Raw genomic sequence first — 20013 nt, 5'->3', positions numbered from 1 at the left:
GAGGTGTGACCACAGAAGGGTCAGGGGGCGGCTGTGGCACTGGCCTGGAAGGGTGAGGAAGGGACCCCCAGCCCAGACAAGCAGGCGGCCTCTGGAAGCAGGGAGAGGCAGGGAGCGATGCTCCCCTCGAGCCTGGAAGGAACCGGCCCTGCTGCGGCTTCCAGGCCAGCCCAGGGAGAGACTCGTTGGACCTGCGGCCCCGGAACCGTAAGGGAATTCACGTGTGTGGCCGGACACCAGGTCTCTGGCCATTGGCACAGCAGGCACAGGGGACCAGCGAACTGCCAGGCGGGACACAGGCGGGACAGCGCGTGCGGCCCCCTGGGGGGAGCTGACAACGCCTGCTGCTGTTTTTGGTGGTCGTGAGTGGGGGGCTCCTGGCATCTAGTGGGTGCTGCCGGACCACCCACCGTGCGCAGGACAGCCCCCCCAGCTCAAATTAAGATGCGGCCACCAGTGCCAAGGACGGAAGCCCTGCTGCGGAGGGCGGAAGGCAGACGCAAGGCGCCTGGAGGACGCGCCCAGGCAGGACGCCGGGGCCGAGCGGGGACGGAAGCGCGGTGGAGGGAAGTGGACAGTTTCTGGACCAAAGGTACCGGCCGGGGGGCCCCGTGCCCGCACACCCTAAGTACTCGATGGCTCGGGGCCCCGGTGGAGGGTTCCTGGGGCAGGCGGAGGGACAGACGCGGCTCGACCTCCATCCCCTACAACCGGAAGCTTCCGGGCATCAGTCGGGAGCCGGGCGCCGCCGGGACCCAGAAAGGAGTCAGACCTCACCCGGCTTTCTAGGGGTCCCAGCCCCAGCCTCAAATGACCCCCTCAGCCCAGAGGGGCGCCCGCCGCGAGGGAGGCGGCAGGGCACCGCGGGTCTGACTTGCCCCACAAGATGGGGGGCAGGGGGTCCCCAAAGCGAGGAGACCAAATTGCAAAGTGGGCGGTCCAGCAGGTGCACGGAAAAGCCAAGCCGCGCCTGGAGAGCAGTCGCGGGCCCGACGCCACCCCGCTTCGAGGGTCCCCGCAGGCTCTGCGGTCGGGGCAGTGTGGTCCCGGGGGGAAAAAGGCCTCCGAGACCCGCGGCGCAGAGAGGGGCCCGCACCCACCCGCACGGAGACGCCGGCCTCGGCCCAGGGTGCCGAGGCTAAATGTCAGTGAACAGGCCCTGGAACCTTCTCCTGGCGTCAGGGCCCAGCCACGGTTCCCAGGAGGCCTCGGGGCCTGCAGGACCTGCCGCCTGCCACAACTGCTGATAACACGGAAGCGCGGAGGATGAAAGCGACGGCCACGACCGAGAGGCCGGGGGCCCAGGAAGAGAAAACAGCGGAGGCCGACACAGGGCGTGCGAGGGCCAGCAAAGAGGGGCCCCGGCCAGGCCGAGGGTGGGCTCTGTTTGGGGGTGCCGAGGCGCCCTGGAAGGACCGCCAGCAGGTGGGCATCCCCTCCACGCCCTCTCCCCACGCCTGCCCTTTCCCCAACTGAAGTCCCCAACAGATGGCCACGAACCTGGGGGCTTAACACGACGCAAGCGGACCATGTGACGGTCCTGGGGGCCCAGGTCTGGACTCGGCCGCTCTGAACCCAAACCCAGGTGTGCGCTTCTGGCGCAGGCTCCGAGGGCACCCGTTCCCTGGCCTCTGCCGGCTTCTCCTGCGGCTTTCCCTGAACCCCGGGGCTCGGGGCCCCTGCCATCTTCCCAGCCGGCGGCGAGGCGCCTTGCTCCACCGGCCGCGCGGGCCGCCTGTCCCCAAGTCCCGTCTCCCCCCGCCTCGCCCTTAAAGGACCCCAGTGACTGCCCTGGGCCGCGGGTGCCCCCCGAGGTCCTCACTGCCTCTGCACAGCCCGTTGGGCCGCGGGTTCTGGGGATTAGGCCGGCACGTCTTTTGGCGTCCGTTATCTATTCGGCCACCAGGACAGAGCGGACAGCCCCACCCCAAACCCTGGAGGCCCTGGAGGGATAGATGGTGGAGGGCCCTGGAGGGACAGACGGCGGAGGCCCGGAGCCCAGCGCCCCCACCTCCCGCTGGCCCACGGGGCGCTGGGGAGCAGCTACAGGAGCCAGCTGCCCTGTGCCGGCCTCCGGCCCCGATGACCACGTGGACTCCGCCCCTCCCCTCCGCTCCCGGCCGCCGGGCCCTGCCCCCCGTTACCGTCTGGATCAGCAGCTCCAGGTCCCGGGCCTCGAACGTGTGCTGATTCTGCGGGTCCAGGTGTTCAAACTGCTTCAGGAGGTTCAGGTGGTCCACCTGCACATCTGGGTGAGGGGCACAAGGCAAACGATTCATAGAACGTTCTCTCTCTCTCTCGAGCCCTATCCTGGGCAGATATGCTCCAACGGAGATCACGGCCAGCACTAGGGAGGCCCAAGGAGGGCCTGACTGAGCCCAGGTGATCAGGGAAGACTTCCTGGAGGAGGTGATGCTGTGACTGAGTAGGATACTCGAAATAATAAAACCCATAATGACAACTACGATGTACTGAGCACTTACTATGTGCCAGGCCCTGCTCTAAGAACTTTCCACATGTTAATTTGTTTGCTTTTCACCAAAGTCCTATGACACAGGGGAGTGGATGTAACTCAAGAGGTTGAGTGCCTGCTTCCCATGTAAGAGGCCCCATGTTCAATCCCCTGGTACCCCCTAAAAACAAAATAAACAGGGAAGCAGACTTGGCCCAGTGGTTAGGGCGTCTGTCTACCACATGGGAGGTCCGTGGTTCAAACCCTGGGCCTCCTTGACCCGTGTGCAGCTGGCCCATGCGCAGTGCTGATGCGCGCAAGGAGTGCCGTGCCACGCAGGGGTGTCCCCACCCAGTGCAAAAGAAAGTGCAGCCTGCCCAAGAATGGCGCTGCACACACGGAGAGCTGACACAACAAGATGACGCAACAAAGAGAAACACAGATTCCTGTGCCGTTGACAACAGAAGCGGACAAAGAAGATGCAGCAAATAGACACAGAGAACAGACAATTGGGGTGTGTGTGGGGGAAATAAAATAAATAAATCTTTAAAAAATAAATAAATAAACAGACGGAAAAACCAACTCTCACTGGGGAGTGGGTGCAGCTCAGTGGCCGAGCACCTGCTTCCCACGTGTGAGGTCCCGGGTTCAATCCCTGGTACCGCCAAAAAAATAAAAAATCTTATGACGTGGCCTCTACGAGCACCCCCATTTTAAGGATGCAAAAACTGAGGCCGAGAGAGGGGAATGCCTTGTGTAGGTCACCAGCTGGGACGTGGCCAAGCGGGGATCAGAGCCAGCAGTGGGCTCCAGCACCCGCGACACTCAGCCCCCCACCCCTGGCCCGCCACGGGGGGGTTGCCTGGCGGTTGGAAGGGGGTGCTCTCCAGGCGGGCGGGAGGGAGCACACACAGGGGCAGCACCCAGCCATTCACCCCACACCCGCGTCTCCCTGCCTCCCGGGGCCTCCAGGCTTCGGGTCGGGGGAGCCGGACCTGCCCCGCCCTCCCGGGTTCCTGGTTGGGGGCGGTGACAGGCACACACCGGCAGAGGAATCCAGGTGACCTGAGCTACAGATGGAGGCAGCGGGGGTTCCTGAGTGAGCCCAGAGGAGGGACAAGCGCTGGGGCACAGGCCCCGAAGGTGCGAATCTCACCATTCATCATTCATTCACTCATTCATGCGACAGACGTGGGTGCAGCCCCTGCTACACGGGCGGTGGACATAGCCCGAGGCAGACGGCGACGAGGGACAGAAAACAGGTGACTGACAGACACGCAATCACATCAGACACAGACCCACGGGGCCTCCTTCCCGCAGAGCGGTCAGGGGAGGCCCCTGGGGAGACGACCTCTGGATCGAGGCGAGGCCCAGATGTGGGAGTACTGGGGCCCCCAGACAGGACAGATCAGGCCGCCGCGAGTGGGCAGGGGGGGCGCGCGGGGGACGGGCAGGGGCGGCCGCCAGCAGGCAGGGGGGCGCGCGGGGACGGGCAGGGGCGGCCGCCAGCAGGCAGGGGGGGCGCGCGGGGACGGGCAGGGGCCGCCGCCAGCAGGCAGGGGGGCGCGCGGGGGACGGGCAGGGGCCGCCGCCAGCAGGCAGGGGGGCGCGCGCGGGGACGGGCAGGGGCGGCCGCCAGCAGGCAGGGGGGCGCGCACGGGGACGGGCAGGGGCCGCCGCCAGCAGGCAGGGGGAGCGCGCAGGGGACGGGCAGGGGCCGCCGCCAGCAGGCAGGGGGGCGCGCGCGGGGACGGGCAGGGGCCGCCGCCAGCAGGCAGGGGGGGCGCGCGGGGACGGGCAGGGGCCGCCGCCAGCAGGCAGGGGGGGCGCGCGGGGGACGGGCAGGGGCCGCCGCCAGCAGGCAGGGGGGCGCGCGGGGACGGGCAGGGGCCGCCGCCAGCAGGCAGGGGGGGCGCGCGGGGACGGGCAGGGGCGGCCGCCAGCAGGCAGGGGTGGGCGCGCGGGGACGGGCCGCTGCGGGGTGGTGGGGGCAGCGGGGCGGTGGGGGCGGCGACGAGGAGCCCGGGCTTGACCCCACGGGCACCGGGCCACGGCGGGTTCTGAGCGGAGCAAGCACAGGACCCGATGTGGGTGCTGCAGGGGCAGGAAAACGGCCCCTGAAGGGAGGCCCTCGTCCTCGTCGCCGACACCCGGGAACATGTCCCCTCCCAGCGTGGTGAGGTGAGGACCTGGGGAGGGGAGACGATCCTGATTGTCTGAGGGCCCAGTGCGCACACAGGGGTCCCTCTAAGAGGGTGGCGCGGGACGCTGACTGCAGCAGGAGGAAGTCACTGACGCCGGAGCCGAGGCTGCGCTCCTGCGCACTGGTTTTAAGTGACCTCCGGGACTGAGAGTACGCAGGCGACCTCAAGCCACTGACTTTGGGGTCACTGGCCACAGCGGCAACAGGAAGCGAACACACGTGTCTGCAGGATCCTGCTGGCCGACCAGTGGGAGACAGACACAGGGACGGGGTGGGGCGAGGGAGCCCCGGGAGCGGTGACCGCAGGGGTCCAGGTGGAAGACGGTGGTGGGTGGGCCGGGCGGCAGCAACGGGATGGAGGGCAGCAGGCAGATTCCAGACACATTTTGGGTGGTTAAAAGAGAAAGTAGGGAAGCAGATGTGGCTTAAGCGACCGAGCTTTCCCCGACCACATGGGAGGCCCGGTTCAGGTCCTGGTGCCTCCTAGAGAAGACGAGCAAGACAGCGAGCTGGCGCAACAGGCAGGGGTGGTGAGCTGATGCAACAAGATGATGCAACAAGGAGACACAAAGAGGACACACAATGAGAGACGCAACAAAGCAGGGAGCGGAGGTGGCTCAAGCGACTGGGCACCTCTCTCCCTCATGGGAGGTCCCAGGTTTGGTTTCCTAAAGAGAAGACGAGCAGACACAGAGAACATACAGCAAATGGACACAAAGAGCAGACAGGAGGTGCAAACAATGCTGCAGGGAGTAAATAAATCAAATAAATCTTAAAAGATCAAAACAGACTCTGAAACCGCCACCCCCCAACGGCGTGGCACGAGAACGCGCGGCAACCGGGCTTGAATGTTCACCACGGGAACTCCAGCACCCAGCTCGGCGGCTGGCACGCAGTAGGACAGATTCGCGTTTGTCAGCGAATGAACGGAGTCAGGTGGCCTTGAAAACAAATGCCCGGGAAACGGACTTTGGCCCAGTGGTTAGGGCGTCCGTCTACCACATGGGAGGTCCGCGGTTCAAGCCCCGGGTCTCCTTGACCCGTGTGGAGCTGGCCCATGCGCAGTGCTGATGCGCGCAAGGAGTGCCCTGCCACACAGGGGTGTCCCCCGCGTAGGGGAGCCCCACGCGCAAGGAGTGCACCCATAAGGAGAGCCGCCCAGCGCGAAGGAGGGAGCAGCCTGCCGAGGAATGGCGCCGCCCACACTTCCCGTGCCGCTGACGACAACAGAAGCGGACAAAGAAACAAGACGCAGCAAAAAGACACAGAAAACAGACAACCGGGGGAGGGGAGGGGAATTAAATAAATAAAAATAAATCTTAAAAAAAAAAAAAAAAAAAAGAAAACAAATGCCCGCTCTGCCATGCGCTGCCCAGCCCACCCACCGGGCCGCACCGCCCCATCTCTAAGGTGGGAGCCTCGCAGGGTGCCGTGAGGCTCAGGCAACGGGGCACGTCTCCGGCGTCCTAGAGAGAACTGGCCCGGCGGGGAGCAAACACACCGCGGAGCCGCGAGCCGTCTCCCGGCACGGCCCAGGCGCTCGAACGCATCCGGGGCCGGGAGGACGGAGGGGTGCTGCACTCTGCGCCCGCCCCTCCCCGCCACGGCAACACAGGCAGGGCGAGCGGGGCCCCGCGTGCCCCTCGCACAGCCCCCGGAGGCCTGGCGCGGAGGCCGCCCGCCCCGGCCCGCTCACTGGGCTCCTGCTCCGCGTCCATCTTGGCCTTCAGCAGCATCCGCAGCCGCGACACCTCCTGCCGCTTGAGCTCGTCCAGCTTGGTGCGCACGTGGTGGCTCACGAAGTCCAGCTCCCGGCTCAGCTTTCCACTCTGTCCGGAGGGGAGACGCTGGTCAGGTTGGGGGCTGGGGAGGGGGCGTCCTGGGCAGCCCTCACCCTGGTCTCCGTTCCTCTCTAGAACCTTTTGCAAGCTTTCGGACCCCCGAATCTCCCCTCCCCTGCCCCTCAGTTCCCGAGGTTCCTCTGAGACCCCGGGACAGGGTCCCGGCCCTTCAGCTGGGCGTTCGAGGCCCTGCCCACCTCTGCAGCCCCATCTCCCATCACTCGAATCACACACTTTTTCCCACCTTTGGGACTTGGCACATGCTGTTCCCTGCCTGGGATGCTGTTCCACCATCCCTAAGCAGAGCCTCGCCGTCCACAGGCACCCAGCACCTCCCCGGGAAAAACTCAACACCCCCGTCACCCCGCCACACACACATGCTGGGCTGAGCAGGGGGCCTTCTCTGGCCCCCCCCACCAAAGGCCAGGGGCCACCTCTATTACTCACGTATCACCTGGATTACGTCTGCTCCTCGAGCAGGGCTGCTGACCCTGTCCCTATCCTGCTCACTGCCCCTCTGTGGCTCCCAAGGGCCCTGAGGACAGAGTCCCAGCTCCCCAGCCTGGAAGACGTGGCACCCACCCCTCCAGCCCCACGTCTCCGTCTTTATTTCCGTTTCAAGAAGCCACCAGAAAAGAGCTGAAGGCGCCAGAATACTTCATTTCAACGCGCAGCTCCCGTCTAAAACGCACCCCTTCCATGGACTTCCACGCCCCGGGTCCTCCCGCTGGAAACTCAGAAGCCCCCGGGGAGCCCTTCCCCGGCAGCCCTCTCACTTGCTGACCTGGACGGGTGCCTCTCTGGGGCGCCCCCAGCGCCCTCTGCTGCCTCGGTCGCTGCTGTCAGTTACTGAGACTCACACCATCTCTCCAGCCAGCCAGGGGGCCGGAGGGGACGGGGACGAGGCCCTGGGAGGCAGCCGGGCCCGGCAGCCACGGTGACGGCCACAATACCTGCGGCCAGCCAAGCGGCCGCCACGCACCCAGCCCGGGGCCGAGCGCGGGCCGTCCAGCCACTGCCGACACCTCCCTCCTACAGGGGAGCCGACGCGACCCAGGGAGAAGCCCCTTGCCCCGGGTCCCTCAGACCAGTGACGGGGGGCAGGCCTGGTGTCCAGCCTGAGGACAGCGTTGCTGCTCCTTCGGCCACACACCGGGGTTGCTCAGAGCGGGGGCCCCGGGGCCTGGGTTCAAACCCCAGCCCCGGCACCACCCGGCTTTCCCTGCTCTAGGATGCACAGGGGCTGGTGTGGTTACTTCCGCCAGCTAGGATACAGCTCACGGTGAAGGACAGCCTGTCGCCCGCCTGCGCCATCACCCCTTGAGGGAGAGGCTGTTCGATGAGCCCCTTACCCCACCCCCATTTCCCGGATCAGGAAACCGAGGCAGAGACAGGTGCAGCCCCCTCGCCCAGGACAGCAGGTCCCGCTCTGGAACCTTCCTGCTTCACCGCCCACGCTTTCTGACAGCGCTTCCCACCTGTGTGACCTTGGGCCGGCCGGGCTGCCCCCTGGGCCTCGGTTTCCCTGGCTGGGCAATGGGAGGGGCTGGCCTCATCGGTCTCGGGGTCTGCCCGCCTGGCACTGAGTCAGATGGAGGGTCGGGGGGCCGGGAGGGGGGAGGTGCTGAGAGCTGGGGCCTCACGTGTCAAGGGGACCCTCCAGGGGGGGACACTCCAGCGAGTGCCCGGGCAGAGGAGGGGGACCGGGGCCTGCGCAGACCCAGCCCACTGCCCGCCGGGGGCACCCGGGGCTGTTTCCAGGGGCAAGGCCCGGGGTCTGCCTGCTGGGCAGGGGGCTGGGGGTGCTGGGGCCAGGCAGGGGCAGGGCAGGGGGAGACCCGGGGGCCATGGGAATGCTGCCAAAGGGGCCCCAGTGTCCTTTGCTCACCTAAGCCCCTCTGGAGACCCAACAGGGGAGTCAGAGGTGACGGGCATTCAGCATCTCCGATATACACACACACGTGAACACAACACGTATATATACGTGTGTGTACGCATGTGTATGTATGTATATGCATAGACAAATATGTATACATGTTTTCTAAGTTTTATCGTGGTAATTCTCAAGGATACAATTCCAGGGGATGGATCCATTCCCAGTGTCGTGCTGTCCTCACCACCATCCCTTTCCAGAATGTTTCCATCACCCCAAACGGAAACTCGCCCCCCTATATCCTGAATCCTTCCTCCGGAGAAGGCGCTGCACAAATCCCTTCTTTTAACCACCGCTCGTGCAGCACTCACAAGGGCCGCTCCTGTGCTAAGCCCTTTACTTGTCTTACCTTGGGTCACCCTAGCCTGAACCCTACCGGGCAGGTGCGATCATTACCCCCATTTTACAGCTGGGGAAACTGAGGCACGGTGAAGAGAAATTGCCCACATCGTCTGACTCAGGGCTTCACTGCGTACCCTGTGCTTCCCAAATCCCTCCCGGCTTTGTGGTTCTCGTTTGAGATTTAGAACAAAGCCCCCCCTTGGCCCCCCGGGGAAGCCGGCCCCTCCCCGGCCTCTGCCTTGGCACGTGCGCCCCCTCCCTGCGCCGCCGGCCCCCGGGCCCACCTTGATGTCCTCGGCGTTGGCGGCCTGCAGCTTCTCGCGGAAGTGCCCGTCGGTTTCCAGCACGTTGATGACTTCTTGGAGGTAGCGGTGGTAGTACAGCCCAGTGTCCTGGGGCGGCAAGGGCGGGCAGAGCGACCCCAGTCACACCCCTTTCCCGTCCTCAGGCCCAGGGCCCGGGGGCGGGGGGCAGCTGCGGGGCTCCAGGGCTGTCCACTCAGAGCAGAAGGCCTGCCCCCCAGGAACCCCCGCTCCGCTGGGCAACCCCAGAACTGCAAGGCCCATGGGGCTGCTTCACCCGCCCCCTTCCCAGCTCTAGAGAGGGACACCGGGCCCGTGCCTCGCACAGGGTGGGAGCTTAAAGAGTGGATGTGGCTGGTGTTTGCTGGGAAGCAGTGATGCTTTCACTCGCTCATTCATCCATTCAGCGAGCATTCACGAAGCCCCAAAAAACGCGCCAGGCACTGTCCTAGGGGACACGGCAAGTGAACAAGACGAAATTCCCAGGGCTTCCGGTCCTGTCCGTGCCAGTGAGCAGGAGGGCAGCACGTTGCTCTCTGTGAGCCTCACTCCTCCTAGATCTCAGATAGGCAAGAAGTTTCCTACCCCACAGAGCCGCGGTGAAAAGAAAATGAGATATTGCCTGGCACGATGATAAGGATGTAAAAAACCCTCCATCTACTGGAGCTATTGCTATAGAGGTTGACGGGTACTCAGTCGCTGCTGGACAAAGGGCAGGGGCCTGATAATTGTTATTACTGTCGCTTGCCGTGGCTCACCCGGCACCCGTGGACCTGGGGGACTGAGAGCAGGGTCTCTGGAGTCTGACTCTGTGAGTGGCTCATGTCCTGCAGCACTGCAGCAAATCAACAGAACCCCAGTGGCCGGGAGCCACTTAAGAGTTCAGTAGTAGAGAAGTTCAAAATGGGTGGGCAAAAAAAAAAAAAATTAAAAAAAGAAAAAGAAAAAAATAAGATTAAAAATAAAATTGAAAAGTGGGTGGGCAGGGCTGCATTCCTCCTGGAAGCTCTTGGGGAGAATCTGTTTCCCGGCCTTTCCCGGCTTACAGAGGCCGCCCGCCTTCCTTGGCTCGTGGCCCCTTCCTGACAGCACTCCAACCCCTCACCCTCTGCTTCCATCGCCACCTCTCCTTTCTCCCTCTTTCCCTGTAAGGTCCCCTGTGATTGCATCAGGCCCACCTGGACCACCTACTCGTACCAAGAGCCTTGACTTAATCACCCCTGCAAAGTCCTTTTTGCCACATCAAGTAACATATTCACAGGCTCCAGGGATGAGATGTGGACCTCTGGGGGTGGAGGATGGGGCATTATCCAGCCTCCCAGTGCTGCTGTCAAGATTGGGCGAGTTAATGTACGGAAATATTCAGTACAGTGCCGGGCGCTTAGTAGGAGCTGCCAATGTTATTATTATTGCTGTGGTGGTTATCGATGTTCCTAATCTTTTGCTGCTTTCCATCTGCCTTGGAACAAAGAATAAATTCTCCGCTGTGGCCCACAGGGCCCACATGATCGGCCCTGTCCCCTCTCTGCCCCGACCCCACCCTGCCCCCCACACCGGTCCCCTAAAGCCCTTCACTCATTCTGCGGCCTCAGCCTTGGCCCAAGCAGTTCACTCGGCCTGGAAAGCTCCCCGCTCCACCTCCTGGCCTCCCCGACCGCCACCCCACTCTCACGGAGCTGTCCTCTGACTTCCACCTTCCCGAGAGCCAGGGCTGGTCTAAGAGGGGTTTGCACACGGTTCTACCCCGGGGACTAGCCTTGTGCCCGGCTCAGAGCAGCTGCACCAGAAACACACGGAATGAATAAAGGCAAAGGGGACCCAAAGGTACTCTCCATGTCCCCAAGGACTTCACCGAGCAGGGGTCTAACTTGTTGAGTGGGTCTGTCCAGGGTGGTTGGGGGCCTGCCCCTCCCTTGGGGAAGCTGTGGGAAGAGTCAGACCACAGGGCACTGGCCCTGAGGTTCCAGATTCCCGGAGATAAAGCTTTCCTGGGCTCCAAAAACACGTGTTGGGAGTAGTTAAGTGCTGATCCACAGAGCCGTTTGTAATTTAAACTACAACTCCCATGAGCCCCACGGGGGCCAGAACCCCTCCACTAGCTGACACAGCCTGCCCATGGTGCCACTGGGAACTGCAGTTCCTTTTAGGATGGATTGCTTCCTGGGGTCGCTTCGAAGAACAGAGAGGTTTAGGTGGGCGACGCAGACTTTTCACTTCAAATGTGAGTTGCATTCCGACACCTCAGCGGTCCAACTCCCAACTGCCGGGGTCTTAGAGACCTCTCCCCTCCCCAGTTTTTCATCGCAGTCACCGGGCGGCCCCTGCGGTATCCACCCAGGGGCCACGGGGGTCCGCGGGGAATGGTAGTACCACAGCAAACACCTGTTTGGAGAGCAGGGCGGGGCCACTCACGGGGCTCTCTGTCGCGGGGCTCTCCTCCTTCTTGGGCGCCCCCCGGTCCAGGGGCACGGCCAGAACATCGCGCAGCACCAGCAGCAGCAGCGCCGGCAGGAGGAGGGCTGTGCGGGGCCAATCGGAAGCCATGGCGGCGTGGTCTGTGCGGAGCAAGCAATGGATGTTTGTCCCCGGCCTCCTTCTCCTCCCCTCGATCCAGGAGTCAAGGCTCGAAGCGTCACGTCCCCAGTCCCCTCCTCCCGCAGACCCAGGAGTCCAGGACCCCAGCCTCCTCTCTTCCCAGAACCCAGAAGTTCTGGCGCCCAAGCCCGTCCTCTTCCAGGACCCAGCTTTCCAAGCCCTTCGCCCCCAGGACCCAGGAGCCCGGCTCCCCCCCGCCGCGCACCTCTCCTTCACTGCAGAGGGCGCGTAGTCGAGCACCTCCGGGGCGTTCCTACCCATTTCCCCTCTAGGTCACGCCCACTTTCCCGCAAAGCCCCGCCCCCGCCCTGATTTGTCCACGCGGGGGACCCTGCTCCCGGCCCTTTCGTCCTTTTTAGCAGTCCCGCCCTCCCGTCCCCGAAGTCGCTCCCCGCTTCTCGAAAGCCTCGCCTCGCTGCGGCTGGCTGACGCCACGTTTCCGGCCTTTCAGGCCAAAGGAAGAGGAGACGCTTTCAACGAGAACTACAAATCCCAGCAGGCCGGGGTAGGAGGAGTCCATTTCCCTGGGCCTCGTGGCCCCATCGCCTCTTGGGAGTTGTAGTTTTACCATTCATTTTCGCCCTATGAAGCAGGTGCAAGTTAGAGCTCGGTAGCGATTCCACGGTCCATCTTTTAAACTTCTCCAGGTGTAGCGCGGGACTGCGATGGAGCCTCTCTCGGGTCCCTTTAAGGAACACTCCCATGCCATTCCAATTCAGAACCCCAGGAGCAGGGTTGCCTGGCTGCATCAGTGGCTGGGTGTCCATTGCTCTGTTGGAAGTGGACCGCCGGAGGTCAGGAGGGAGGGGGCTAGGGCAGGTCCCAGTGGAAATCGCCCCCCCTCCCTCTGAGCCCTCTTTCTTCCCGGAAACCCAGAGATTAGGTCCCAAGCTCCCAAAGAGAGAGTCAGGTATGTTTCAAGATTGGCCAGAGAGGCAAGGCACCGGGGCGTGAACGTGAGCAGCCTCGAGTCTCCAGGATCCCAGGCAGGTGGCAGCTGGGACTCTGGAGTGACCGGAGATCAGGTATGTGGGGTCCAGAGGCCAGAGTTCCAAAGCCCAGGTCTAGCAGAGTCTCAGACTGTGGGGCTGCAAGAGCGTTAGGTACTCCAGGGAGGGGAAAATGGACTGCCCAGAAAGCAGGAACCGGGCTGCTGGATCCCTGATGGGTGCTGGGATTCGGGCAGCCTGGCTCCAGAAGGTTTAAGGTTTACTGTCGGGTGTTGGTGGGCAGAGGCCTTTGGGATGCCGGGTCTGGGTCCTGACTCCTGTTTGCTTCTCCAGAATGTCTCAGGAGAACGACATGTGGAAGAAAGAGTGAGTGGGGAACCTGGGCACGGGAGAGGAGATGGGGGCAACAGAAAGCTTGATTTTGACCCCACCCGCTCAGCTCTGGCCTCGTGACCATATTTACAGGTTCTGTGCCATCATCAGTCCTTCAGGAAGGGGCTGGGGGGCCTGGACTCCTGGACCTTAAGGGGAGGGAGCGGGACACACACTCATAGGTCTGAGGGAGGAAAGGCTGGGGCCCTGGACTCCTGAGTCCAGAGACAGGAGCGGGCCTGGGTCCCTGACTCACGGGTCCTAGATGGGTTCATGTGGGGAGCTTCAGAGCTGGCGAGGAAAGGACAGGCTCAGGTTCTGCATCTCTGTGACCTCACATGTGCTCAGAACCCCAGGTGGGGCAGGGAGGGGTGGAGGGCCCTTGGGCACCCCAGGGGCCCCGTTTGCCGTCACCATGAGCCTGCCTCTCCCTCAGGGCCCTGGGGGACGAGCTGGCTGCCATGAGGCTGCAGAAGCTGGAACAGCAGGTACCGGGCCCGCGACTCCAGCCACGCCGGCTCTTCCATCTTTTCCATCCCCATCTCCTCCTGCACAGGGGCTCCAGGCCCCAGCCTGGCCCTGGGATTCCCGGGTCCCCTTGGCTCTCTCGGGGTCTTAGGTTCTCCAATTGGGAAATGAGAAAATTTGGAGGAATTGGGAACCCAAAGAAAGCAAACCCTGGTGATAATACTCCAAAATTTCTAAGAAACCAGCGTTCTGGGGACAGGACACTGAGGTCCTGGGGCAGGAACAGGTGGTGCCGGGTCTGAGCGAGGAGGAGCTGCGGGCCTGAAGGACCCCTGGGACCTTGGGGAGGAAGGGGCTGACGGACCCTCCCACGGATGCAGGCCTCCCCTTGCCCCAGGCCCCACCTCACCCCTGTCTTTCCGTCCGGCTCCTGGCCCCCACGACCCCCTCTTCCGCCCCCGCAGCGGCGACTCTTTGAGAAGAAGCAGCGACGGAAGCGCCAAGAGCCCCTCATGGTTCAGGCCAATCCTGATGCTTCCCTGCGGCCCCGGCGACCGCGGCGGCGGGAGGAGCGCCTCGCGGGTGACTGCGGTGAGCCAAGGCTCCCAGGCTCCCGCCCGGGGTCGTAGGCCAGGACTGCAGGGCTCAGGGGGCGCCCGAGGGGCGGGGCCCCAGGGAGCCCTGGGGTGGGGCCTAGCAGGGTCTTGGGCGGAGTCCAGGAGGGCTCTGGGCGGGACCCAGGAGGACGCGCAGCCAGAGCAGGGGGCTGGGGGAGCTCGGAGGCGGAGCCTGGGCAAGTCGGAGGCCGGCGGGGGCGGGGGCCTGGGCGGCGGAGGCGGGGCCTGTGAGGCGGGGGCGGGGCCTGGGCAAGTCGGAGGCCGGCGGGGGCGGGGCCTGGGCGGCGGAGGCGGGGCCTGGGCAAGTCGGAGGCCGGCGGGGGCGGGGCCTGGGCGGCGGGGGCGGGGCCTGGGCAAGTCGGAGGCCGGCGGGGGCGGGGGCCTGGGCGGCGGAGGCGGGGCCTGTGAGGCGGGGGCGGGGCCTGGGCAAGTCGGAGGCCGGCGGGGGCGGGGCCTGGGCGGCGGAGGCGGGGCCTTGGCAAGTCGGAGGCCGGCGGGGGCGGGGCCTGGGCGGCGGGGGCGGGGCCTGGGGCCTGTAGTGGAGGGGTCCTGAGAGACCTGGGGCTCTGGCGGCGGGATCGGTCGCTCACCCGCAGAGGCCGGAATTATCTCGCGGCGGGGCTGCGCGTGTGGGAGCCCCAGGATAGAATTGGGGGACTGGGCGGTCAGTGCATCCGGGGCGAGGTCTTGGCGGGCGCCGGGGATGAGTGGCGCGGTCAAATGGGCCTCACCGCACCTTCTCCCAGGCCCCGGGAACCCTTTCCTCCAGGAGCACGTGCCCGAGGCACACCTGCGCCCTGGCGCCCACAGTGCCCTCAGCACAGTGAGCTGCGGGGGCGATGGCAGCGGCGAGCGCGGTCCCCTGGCGTCGCCGACAGAAGCAGGTAGCCCCGAGAGCCGCCCCCCAGGGCCCCCCCCCCCCCAGGCCACCGCCCTGGCACCCAGGAGTCTGGGGCCTTGATCCAGCCCCCACCCCCTCCTCAGGAGGCTGGGCCCTTGCTACCCCTTCCCCCAAGACGCAGGACAGACCCTGGAACTCCTCCTCCTCCAACGGGCAGGAATCTGCGCGTCCAGCCCCTTCCTCCCCCACTACTCAGGAATCCTGGTCTCTCCGTCCCCCTCCTTGTCCTGCCTCCCAGACAGTTCAGATCCGGAGCTGGAGGAAGTCTCCGTGGAGGACGTGCCCACCTCTCCCCCTCCTTACAAAGAGCCTCCGGGGACACGACGCCGGGGTTGGCCAGCCTGCCAACGACCCGGTAATTGTGGGGCCTTTGGGCGCGAGCTCCCATCCCCTGGGCCATGGCTCAAATCCCCACCTGCTGTGGATATCCCCACCCTTTTTGGGTAACACTTATATTGAGATATAAGTCAGATACCATAAAATTCACCCCTTTCCAGTGTGTGGTGACTTCTAGGATATTCGCAGAATTGTGCAACCGGAATCACGATCTATTTTAGAACATTTTCATTGTCCTGAAAAGACACACTCTAGGGCTTAACAGTCACTTTTCACGCCCCAATCCCTTCATTTCTAGGCAACCACTGATTTACTTTCCATCTCTATAGATTTGCCTATTGTGGCCATTTCATAGAACTGAAATCCTACCATATATGGCCTTTTGTGTCTGGCTACTTTCACTTAGCATCATGTTTTCAAGGTTTATTCATTTTATGGTATGGATGTGCTTCCTTCCTTTTGATACTGAAAAATATTCCGTGGTAGGGTTATTCCTATATTTTTTTTAGGTGCCAGGAGCTGGGGATTGAACCCCAGACCTCCTATGTGGGAAGCTGGTACTCGACCACTGAGCCCCATCAGCTCCTCTGAGTTGATTTTTTCATTTGTCCTGAGCAGGCACTCAAGCGCTTGAGCCACATCTGCTCCCAGGACATTCCATTTTATTCTCATGGCAGGGCCAACTATTTCAATGTCAGGATTCTTAATACCATCCCAAAGTCCCCTTGCCCCCCATCGTAGCTCCCCAGTCTCTCCTGTGCTCTCTCTGGAACAAGGAAAAGGGAGGCTCCTCTTTCCGGAAACAGAGGCAGACCTCCGCCCCACTCCTCGTCCCACCCCCCCATGCATGCGGGAAGAGGGGGCTCTGGGTATCCAGGCCTTAGGCCTTCTCCTGCTAGCACAGGTGACCTGATCCCAAGCCCCAGGGGCCCTCACAGCCTGGGCTCAGTCCCTGGCCTCTTCCACCCACCCCAGGGGCCAACGCGGAGGACGAGATGGAGTCCCAGGATGGCGGAGATGAATTTGCGGAGCCCAGTCTGGGACCAAGGCCTGGAATGGATAGTGACCAGGAGCAAGGAGATGTGGCCTCCGACAAGGTGGGAGGCCACAGAAGGGATAGGATGGAGCCCGAGGAAGGTTAGCCTCGGACCTCCGGGGAGGCTGGGCTAAGATCCTGTGGCCCCATCAGAGGTCCTTTTTCCTGGCCAGCCTGTTGAGATGGGGCTGGCCGAGGCTGTGAGAGCGAGCCAACAATCCAGCCCACCTAGAGGATTTGAATTCGTGTGGGCTTGGCCAGTAGAAGCCTGCCCTTGGAAAGGTGGCTTCAGAGAAGGACCAGCACTGGGGAAGGGCCAATGGGCAGTCATTGTGGTGCTGGTGAAAGTGTGATAGTGGGTTCGCTAGGGTAGATCTGGGCCACATCACAGGCTATCCAGACCCAGTTCGCCTCGGTTCTAGCTAAATCAGTGGGTGCCCTCAGGAAGACTCGCCCGTCAGTGGAGAGTGGGCCAGTCCTAGGTGATGAGGGCTGGGTGGGTGGGTGTGCCTGGCTAGGGAAGGTGGCCAGGATGTTTGACCATCAAGCAGAACACCGGGGCGTGAGGGGACGCAGCCTTGAACAGAGTGGCCAAGCAGTCATTGGCAAAGCAGGGTTGGGGTGGGTGGAGGGGTTGGGGTGGCTCCCGGCTGCCCCTCAACTTTGAATTTGGCGTCTGGGTTAGGGAGAAGACCTGGAAGAGAAGAAAGAGGAGGCAGGGTCTCCAGCCACCAACTCCCCAGCGGCCGCCAAAGAGGAGGTGTCCAAGGGCCAGGCGGGCACGGATGGCGCAGGCAGCGGCGACGTGGGGGGCACGTCCCGCTTGCCACCCCGAGCCCCGGGCCCGTGGCTGGGCGAGGACATGGAGGCCTACGTGCTGCGGCCGGCGCTGCGGAGCCGCACCGTGCAGTGTCGCATCAGCCGTGACAAGCGCGGCGTTGACAAGGGCATGTTTCCCTTCTACTACCTCTACCTGGAGGCAGCCGATGGCCGGAAGGTGCGCTCAGGCCCACCTGGGCCCGCGCGGGCCGCGCAGCCTCGCCAGCCAGCCCCACATCCCAGGAGCAGATCCCGCCCCTTCCCGATTTTACAAAGCCCGGCCCCATCCTCCAGGAGCCAGGACCTGTCAAGGCCAAGGCCAAGACCCGCACAGAACGAGGCTCCTCGCCTTTCAGAGCCCCTTACCGCCCCTCTCTACTCCTTAACCAAGCTTGGCCTCTCTAGCAATGGGCCTCGCCCTCCTTGCATCCAAAAGTCCTCCGGGTCCTTGTCTCGCCTCTTCCGGATCATCTTTGCCGCCAGGCCCCGCCCCGTCCAGAGATAAGCCCCGCCCCTCGGGAACCAAGCCCCTCCCCCTCAGTCTGGGGATTCCAAGGCCAGGCTCTGGTCTAGGCTTCGAGGCAAACCTCCCAGCACCAAGCCCTGCCCTCTGTTTTCAGCAATGACCCTTCCCAAGCCAGGCCACACACCCCCTCAGTCACTCCTCACCTTTCCTTGAGTCCCCCGCTGCTTCTCTTTCCTCTAGGACTCCCTCATTTTCCCCCTCCCAGCGTGGTCCCCTCTTCTCGTGGTATCCATCTCTCCCAGAAAGAGGCTTTTTCTGCTACTCCAAGCCAGGCCCATTTTTCCTGGATGCAATGCCTACCAGCCCTTCCCCTGTGCTCCCAGTGAGGCTTTTCTCCATTCTCCAAAGCCAGACCCTGCCCGGGCTTAGGCCCTGGCTCCAGACCCGATGGAAGGAGGAATGAGGGAGAACTACCAGGGGGCTAAGCTCCCCTTGAGGATGCAGCCGATGACTTCCTTCAGTGAGAAGCACCTCTCCCTGCAAGCCTTGGGGCACTCGCCGCTCTGTCGCCCTCTCCGCTGTCATGGGGATATGGCACGGTGACCTGTGGACCCCTACCCAGGTGCCAGAAGTCCTTTCTGATGGGCTCTTCCTCCCATCCACAGCACTTCCTCCTCGCTGGGCGGAAGAGAAAAAGGAGCAAAACCTCTAATTACCTCATCTCCCTGGACCCCACAGACCTGTCTCGGGATGGCGACAACTTTGTGGGCAAAGTCAGGTGGGCAGAGTCCTGATATCTGTGAGATAGGGGCCCAGGGAAGAGAGGGACAGGGGGACTACATTTCCCTGCAGGCCACGAAGCACAAATTCCACCTGTTCTGGGGCCTCGTCTCCTGTGGCTTGATGGGTTTTGTAGTTCTTCAGTTTGTAGCCTCTAGGTGGTTGGGACAAGAGTCAAAGGCTTTGGGACGGGGACTGGCATTTTAAGACATTTGACTTCTTGAGCAGCAAGGGGCTGGAACTCCTAAGTCCCTAAACCACCTGGGACATATGAATGCCTGCCTTCTAGAGGAAGAACATCCCTAAAGGACCTAGATAGGAGACTAACCAACAGGATAGAGAGACCTAGGACCATGGATACATGGAATATAGAACATGGTTCTCACTGTAGAGGACTGGTGGCTGGAGTAGATGAGATGACATGGTAAAACACTTAATGAACAGCCGAACAGTAACAACCACTGTTTTATTTTATTCTGCCCACTGGCCTGGTGGAGCAGATCCAATGTCTTGGGCACCAAATTCACCATCTTCGACAATGGGGTGAATCCCGACCGTAAGAATTTTGTCCTGGAGTCTGCCCGGATCAGGGAGGAGCTGGGGGCTGTGTGTTATGTGAGTGTCCAGGGGACGAAAGAGGATGGAACAGGGCGGCCGGGAGGGGAGGAGTCAGGTCAATTGGAGCATAATACCCCCAGGAGACCAACGTCTTGGGGTTCCGGGGACCCCGGAAAATGACTGTAATCATCCCGGGAATCGACGCCCAGAACCAGAGAATTAGCGTCCAGCCACAGAATGTGAGTCCCCAGGGTCGGGAAGGGCTGGGTTAAGGAGGAGAAGGGAGGCAGGGAAAGGTGGATGGGAGGTTACACGAAGCTAGGGGGACTTCTTCAGACTCTGTCTAATGGCGAGTCTAGGGACTCAAACTTCTGTGTTCGGATTAAAAATGCTGGTTGGTGATAGATTAACAGCCACGGCCACCTATTTTACCTCCTAGGAACAGGAGACTTTACTGAGTCGTCTCCAACGAGGGGCCAACCAGGGGCTGGTCCTACTACAAAACAAAGCCCCGTCATGGAGCGACGAAAGTGGTGCCTATGTGCTCAATTTTCACGGTCGAGTCACTAGGGCCTCGGTCAAGAACTTCCAGATCGTCCATCCGGATGACCGTGAGCTCCTTGGAACCGGCTTACTGGGGCAAGAGGGCATGACAGGGCAAAAACTACTCCTCCCACCGGCCCTTGCGCGTTTTTCTAAGCAGGGCTGATGCCATACTGCTGCAAAGCCTTCTGGGAATGGTAGTTTACACAGCCCTCAGGAAGCCTCCAGGGTTAGTAAGAGAGCCGCAGAGCCCCTTGGGAGTCGTAGTTCTCGTAACTCGTGTGCCCATGGCGGGGAGAGGAGGGTGACGGGAAGGCTTACTTCCTGACTCCCCCGCAGCGGACTACCTGGTGCTCCAGTTCGGCCGCGTAGCCCCAGACACGTTCACCATGGACTTCCGATTCCCGCTTTGCCCTCTCCAAGCCTTTGCCATCTGCTTGTCCAGCTTCGATGGGAAGCTGGCCTGTGAGTAACCCAATAAAATGCCATCCCCTCACCA

The 20013-nt window shown here is 62.8% G+C and overlaps 2 protein-coding genes across 5 annotated transcripts in view; one reads left to right on the top strand and one right to left on the bottom strand.

Annotated features, from left to right (window-relative positions):
- NUCB1 (nucleobindin 1) overlaps positions 1-12258 on the bottom strand; it is a 23744-nt gene extending 11486 nt beyond the window's left edge. The window contains exons 1-5 of one of the 2 annotated variants that reach the window (XM_058280547.2): positions 12237-12258; positions 11456-11628; positions 9056-9163; positions 6352-6484; positions 2145-2248 (exon numbers count right to left, since the gene is read on the bottom strand). In XM_058280547.2, coding sequence (XP_058136530.2) covers positions 2145-2248; positions 6352-6484; positions 9056-9163; positions 11456-11628; positions 12237-12243 — 525 coding nt within the window. In that variant the 5' untranslated portion in view covers positions 12244-12258. The remainder of the gene's footprint in view (positions 1-2144; positions 2249-6351; positions 6485-9055; positions 9164-11455; positions 11629-12236) is intronic. The other variant, XM_058280548.2, reaches the window with a different exon arrangement.
- TULP2 (TUB like protein 2) lies at positions 12162-20013 on the top strand. 3 transcript variants are annotated; one of them, XM_058280549.2, is made up of 13 exons: positions 12162-12693; positions 12952-12984; positions 13427-13478; positions 13923-14049; positions 14822-14959; positions 15215-15331; positions 16288-16409; positions 17034-17345; positions 18299-18411; positions 18914-19028; positions 19112-19210; positions 19411-19582; positions 19854-20013. In XM_058280549.2, the coding sequence occupies exons 2-13, from the start codon at positions 12953-12955 to the stop codon at positions 19985-19987; spliced, it is 1533 nt and encodes a 510-aa protein (XP_058136532.1). In that variant the 5' UTR covers positions 12162-12693; position 12952; the 3' UTR covers positions 19988-20013. The 3 variants fall into 3 exon arrangements, with proteins under 3 accessions (XP_058136532.1, XP_071065475.1, XP_071065476.1); XM_071209374.1 differs by having other exon boundaries at positions 12242-12693; positions 12952-13083; XM_071209375.1 differs by lacking the exon at positions 12162-12693 and having other exon boundaries at positions 16288-16449.

Source organism: Dasypus novemcinctus, chromosome 18 (assembly GCF_030445035.2).
Source record: "Dasypus novemcinctus isolate mDasNov1 chromosome 18, mDasNov1.1.hap2, whole genome shotgun sequence".
Classification (NCBI taxonomy): Eukaryota; Metazoa; Chordata; class Mammalia; order Cingulata; family Dasypodidae; genus Dasypus; species Dasypus novemcinctus.
This window is presented reverse-complemented; position numbering and strand designations above follow the sequence as displayed.